Genomic DNA, 6517 nt, shown 5'->3' with positions numbered 1-6517 from the left:
CAGGAAATAACTAATAAGTAATGGCTCACCTGGAAGTTTTGCAAGATATGTATCATTTATTTATTAAACCAATTTATATAATCATCCATCTCACAAACAAGTGACTCTGGGTGGCGTTCAATAGAGCTAAAAACAGTGAATCAATACATTAAAAAGTATAAAACCAAAATATTTTTCAACCAAAATTAAAGTGATGGAGATATAAATTTTATGATAAGCTGCTGCATACAAATGACTTATAATACAGTCCAGGGAGACTTATTCTGTGGAAGTTATTAGTCTTCTATGGCCATGTGTAGAGTTTATAGAAAGAATGCTTACATAGAAATAACATATATGCACAGTATTTATTCAATCATATATATATAATGACTCAAAATGCAGTATGGAAAATGACCCTTCCCCCTTGCATATATATGACTTTGAGTGCTGGAGCTTCACTTAAAATCAAATAAAGAAGCCCCAATTTTTCAGAGACTGCTTTCATTTTTTTCCCTACAACCTGTCAGCCCTTGGTACAAGATTTATACAAATTTGATTAATAAATAAATAAATACATTTACTCAGTGTGTTTTGTAGCTCTGATGATAATTAAATGCACTCAGTTCACTAGTAATCATCTGTTAACACTTTTTTTTTTTTAGTGTATTTCTTTCATTCCTTAGAATGGAAAAATAACTTGCAAAACTCAAGACTCATTACACTTATTCTCAACCCTGAATGTGAAGAATGAATCTCTCGCTATTGTTTCTGTGTCCTACTATTCAAACAATTTTGTGTTAACTCCTAGATGCAGTCTCCTCATGAAAATTGGACATTGGTGACAGAATTTGTCTTGGTAAGCTTCACAGGCATCCAGGAGGCATGGTTGCCTCTGTTTGGCTTCTTCTTAATCATGTACTTGCTAACCCTGATGGAAAATGGCATCCTTGTCTTAGTGGTAGCAACAGAAAAGCGCTTACACACCCCCATGTACTTTTTTCTCATCCATCTCTCCTTCTTAGACATTTGGTATACCTCTCTCACTGTGCCCAAAATGCTGGCTGGGTTTGGATATCCTGCAGGTCAGAGGATCTCTTATTCTGCCTGCTTGACTCAACTTTACCTCTTCACTTTCTTGGGCAGTACAGAATGCTTCTTGCTGGCAGCCATGGCCTATGACCGCTATGTGGCTATTTGTATCCCTCTGCGGTACCAAGAGATTGTAGATCGAAACACCTGTCTGATTCTGGCAATTGGCTCATGGTTAACTGGTTTTCTTACCCCAGTGCTGCCTGTTTATTTCATGTCACAGTTGACATTTTGTGGCCCCAATGTAATAGATCACTTCTTCTGTGATGCTTCACCACTCCTTATTCTCTCCTGCACTGACATTTCACTGAAGGAATCAGTAGACTTCTTGGTCTCTCTTTTGGTACTGTTGATCTCCTCTTTGGTTATTATAACATCATATGTTCATATTATCATTACAGTGCTTAGAATTAGCTCGTTGGTTGGACGGCAACGAGCCTTTTCAACCTGTACTGCCCACTTAATGGTAGTGGCTGTTTTTTATGGGACACTATTCTTTATGTATGTCCGTATCAAAGTTACCTCCTCAATCAACCTCAACAAGGTGGTGTCAGTCTTTTATGCAATAGTCACGCCTGTCCTTAACCCTCTAATCTACAGTTTAAGGAATACAGAAGTGAAGGCTGCTTTATGTAGAATTATTTCCAAGAAAAAGCCTGTTGTAATGTGACATCAACAATAAAACAAGCATTCGTATTATTATTATGGGTTAGGAAAGGGCTAAGGGAGAGCAAGATTAGTTCAGAATCACTAATAATATCCTTCTTGTTTATTCAATTTCTTGGGATTATAAACAAAGAATGGAATCGACTGCTTAATTTTAGCTAGAGATTCCACCCATTTTTATAGGTGCTGAAACATTTTACAGGATTGTCATTTGTGCAAAATTGTTATCAGGAAAATAGTTGGGCCAAATGAGAAGTTATTGGGATAACGGCAGGAAAACATTTTATGTTACTTTTTATATCCTGTTTTTTCTTTTCCAAAGAGAATCCTAAGTCTTTTATCAGGAAAATAAAATTACTGCAAAGTTGAGAGCCAAAGCAAGGGTGAGTAATATACTAAAGACTACAAGCAATAGCTATTCCAAATTAACATCATTGCATGTTTTATGCTCAGCAGTGTCATCACTGCAGAATTTTAGAGTAGAGGTCCTGGATCCTGTTCCACTGAATAAACACAGAAGCCCTACATACAGTACATTAGGGCAGGCTTCCAGTATTTTAAAGTAAATACAATAGTTACATTTATCACTTCATGAATTCCTTTCCCTGAATTAAAATATTAAGATCAGAGCTGAAATCACCAAAGTGCAACACCGCTGGCTATAATAGATGTTCCCATGTGATGTTGTAGCTAAGAGCACCAGTTCTGGTTGTGGCAATGAGAACATTAGATCCGACCTGATCTGCTCAGATATGAAGGTAAAAGATAGTGGCTTTCAACCAGACCTTTTAGTCTTAGTTTGTTTGTTCTGAGTTATAATCTATTAGTTAATTTGCTCTGAGTAATAATCTATTAGACATTTGGCAAATCAACTTTCATATCCCATTGTTTTATTTTTTGTGGAAACCTGGTCTTGAACTTGGAATTTACACAAAGGAAGGCTCATTTCATTCTTTGTATCTTCTTGAATACAGGATGATACACTTCTTTATCATGTAAGTAACAATGCTTCTACTAAAGGTTAGGTGATCGATGTGTTAGGTGAAAGAGTGATTTATGGGTTAGGTGAAAGAATGATGTCACTATTTGCTGAACTCAACTAAGTGGTCTGATTTGGGAGGGGAATTTAAAGGACCTGGTGGCTCAGCAGACTAATAGCATTGTGATTAACACTAGCTGTCTGCAATTACTGTAAATTCGAATCTCACCAGGCTCAAGGTTGACTCAGCCTTCCATCCTTTCTAAGGTAGGTAAAATGAGGACCCAGTTTGTGGGGGCAATAAGCCGACTTTGTATAAATATGCAAAAGTATGAAGGCTATTGCTTAATGCATTGTAAGCCACCCTGAGTCTCCGGAGAAGGGCGGCATATAAATCAATTTTTTAAAAAAAAGGTATTGTGGGTATTATAAGCTTTAGCTAGTCTTTTTGCTTTGTGTTGTTAGAAAATTTTTTATCAATCACTTTTCATTTTCATTAGAGTATACTTGTTTAATTCCATAGACTTCTAAAGACAAATGCACTTATTCCTGCATCATAAAAAGCTCTCTACTCCATCAAAATTATTTTAACATTAATAATACGCTATCTCAAAATAAATTTGTTAATCTCTAAGCCTCCACTTGATTACTTAACATCTACAGTATTAGGAAAGGCAGCCCTTCCTAGATCAGGATACTATAGCTATAGCAACTTGTACCTGTCATTTAGAGATTCAGTTTCTGGAATGCATTTACATACAGGAGACTGACCTTTGAAGACCACAGTAAACTAGAATTCAATCAAAACTCAGTGCTCTACCTATTGATTGGCACTAATGGCAATAATAATGGTATTATATACTACAAACAGGTTTCTTTATTCAAAGTTATTTATTCAAGTTAATCAAAATGCTAGTAACGACTTAGAATCCTATGCTGTACCGATCAGAACTGCTTCCTCCAACCACAATTAACTGAAGAGACCCTCTTGTAAAAAAGCTACTTATGGTAAACTGATTTTGTGAAGTGAAGGTTCCATGATTTTTCAGTCTTGAAAACTATACTCTGAAACAACGTCAATCTAGAGGTTAGGTTAGTCCTTGGCTGACTGTCTTCCAGAAATTAGGGTCTTTTCTTGTGGAAAGCTTTTGGGGATGGTTGTGTGCCATCTTGAACTTTACCTTTTTAGTCTCTTGTTTATTTGGTATAGCGTGTTGTATCTGTTGCTTTGAAAAAAATGTCTTAATAAAATTGTACTGCACAATGTGATTTACTGTAGATATTTAGGATTGTTGTAAGCCTCTGTGAATTTAAAAAGTTTAACAATATGAAAATGTAATGAATAATAATATTTTACCTTTTTACATCCATGTTCTTTTAAGTGTAAAACAATAATTTTTCTGTCTCATTTTATTTGAGTCCAAGGCTCTCATGATTTTTGGACAGATTGCTCTTCCCATTGTTTTCCAGGTTATAAATTACTTTGATAATTAGGGAATGATTCATTTTTAATATAATGCATAGTGAGCCAGGTGGGATATCACCATCATCCAAACCAATTCACTACAGGATGAAGGTCTCTTCAGATCCTTTCCAGCACCTAAACTTGGTATGCATCGACCTTAAAAGATCTAGAAAATGTTTGAAAGGCTGAGCAAATGATGTAACTGCAGTCAAAGGTCTTAACTGGAAATTACTTTAACTTTTATAATTGTACCTAATTTGACATTGAGGAAATTTGGTCCTGCTTGGAATGCAGCTTGGATATACTAAGTACTGTTGTTACGTATACATACAAATGAGACACCTTGTAAAAGAGTTGTATTACATTAAAAAGAAATGGTCACTGAAAGAATTTGGTTCCAGGACAGAAAAATGTGGCATGTGAACCACTAGTTGATCCAACAAGGATATTTTTGCCTCCACTATTGCTGAGAATTTTCTTGGCAACTACAGAGTACCAAACTATATTCAGCTGGTTGACAAACTTCTTACTGCATACAAGACCATGAAGCACAACATATCACTGAAGATTCATTTTCTGCATTCACACTTAGACTTCTTTCCTGAAAATCTAGATGCAGTCAGTGATGAACATGGTGAAAGTTTTCATCAGGACATTACTACAAGGCAAAAATAGTAACCGGGCAACTGGAATCCATGAATGCTGGCTGATTATTGTTGGATACTGCAGCGGGATGCATAGAACACTAAGTAGAAATGAAAATCAGCAATAAAACATTTTTATGCAGTATATCAGAAATATTATGCAATTAAATACATTATAGTCATTAAAAGTTAATTTAATATTTCTTGAGATTCCTGTGTGAGACAGTCATTCTAAAATTGTACTTGTGTTCAGTTTGAAGGGGTCTATTATAATCATCAAAACATTATTATTGTCCAATGTTATTAATTGCTCACCTGAGAAAAGATATTTACTTACTTCTTATTTCTCATGACTAGCTTTTTAGAATTTGATTTTGTTTGGCTTTAATTGTCTTTACAATACCAGAGTGAAAAACTTGATTTGACAGATGGTGATTATTATTTTTTTTGTCTTTAATTTTTTCATGTCTGAACCCACAATTTATTAACTGCCACAGCAGTGAAATGTAGTTAGGAATTTACTCAGAGTTCCCTATTTTATTTTCAGTCAGTATTCTCTTAACTAAACTGGCTTTGTTTGCTTTGAGTTTAATACGATGCAAGAAATCAACCAATTCTGGATTAATCAAACAAACTATACTTCTGCAAAATGTGGTTTAGTACAATGCCTGACGTTAGTGACAGCTTCAGTGTAGATGAGATGGCTGTCTTTTTTTCAAGTACTATTCCCCCCCACTTGCCAGTTTTTTAAAAAAACAATGATAAGAACACTGTTTTCTGTTGATTCTCAAACAGACATGGTCCACCATTAGCTACAATTATCATTTAGTGAAAAGTGGGTAAAACTAAGTTTTCCAGTGGAGGCAGTGCAGGTGCTGTTTCCCACAGACACCGTATTTTGAAGGGTCTTTCTAATTCTGGGGTGCAGGGGGCCTCCTGGGCCTCTTTGCTTACAGCCAGGGGTGAAGTCCAGCAGGTTCTGGCAGGTTTTGGAGAACCAGTAGTGGAAATTTTGAGCAGTTCCGAGAACCAGTAGCGGAAATTTTGAGTAGTTCAGAGAACCGGCAAATGCCACCTCTGGCTGGCCCCAGAGTGGGGTGGAAACAGAGATTTTGCAATATCCTTCCCCCAGGAGTGGGGAAGGAATGGGGATTTTGCAGTATCCTTCCCCTAGAGTGAGGTGGGAATGGAGATTTTGCAGTATCCTTCCCCTGGAGTGGGGTGGGAATGGAGATTTTGCAGTATCCTTCCCCTGCCATGCCCACCAAGCCACATCATGCTCACCAAGCCATGCCCACAGAACCGGTAGTTAAAAAAAAATTAGATTTCACCACTGCTCACAGCACTTTGCTCTGAGAAAAGGCTTTGTGGAGTGTGGAGCTTCACACTGGCTGTTCTCCTATTGTGTCAGTTGCTTCAATAAGAAAGCAAACAGCAAAACAATCCAGAATCATCATACAATGCCTCCCTCAGGCGGCCATTTCCTTGGAATGAAGGACTAACTTACGGGCCACTCTCTGGAAAGCAGCCATGTCCAGCAGGAGGTTCAAAAAATAATGTGGCTGCCACAACTATTTGATCAAACCCTGATTCTTTTTTTAGGGGTTGGGCATGCAATGCACATAAAAAGAGGCAGGGCTCCAAATGCACAGTCAAGGCTGCCATTTGACTTTTTTTGAGCCACCTTCCCCA

General features: G+C 36.9%; 1 protein-coding gene across 1 annotated transcript; it reads left to right on the top strand.

The window, feature by feature from the left end:
* Positions 1-790: 790 nt before the first annotated feature.
* On the top strand, positions 791-1741 carry LOC117667195 (olfactory receptor 6Q1-like). The gene has a single exon (XM_087883861.1). The coding sequence runs from the start codon at positions 791-793 to the stop codon at positions 1739-1741; it is 951 nt and encodes a 316-aa protein (XP_087739987.1).
* Positions 1742-6517: the final 4776 nt, after the last annotated feature.

This window comes from Pantherophis guttatus, chromosome 1 (assembly GCF_059756535.1).
Source record: "Pantherophis guttatus breed Tessera chromosome 1, ASM5975653v1, whole genome shotgun sequence".
NCBI classification, from domain to species: domain Eukaryota; kingdom Metazoa; phylum Chordata; class Lepidosauria; order Squamata; family Colubridae; genus Pantherophis; species Pantherophis guttatus.
Note: the sequence above shows the minus strand (reverse complement) of the source record. Positions and strands in the feature narration are given on the sequence as shown.

What these genes read in the sequence shown, in the direction of transcription:
- LOC117667195 (XM_087883861.1), top strand. Translation starts at nt 791, where the DNA reads ATGCAGTCTCCTCATGAAAATTGGACATTGGTGACAGAATTTGTCTTG.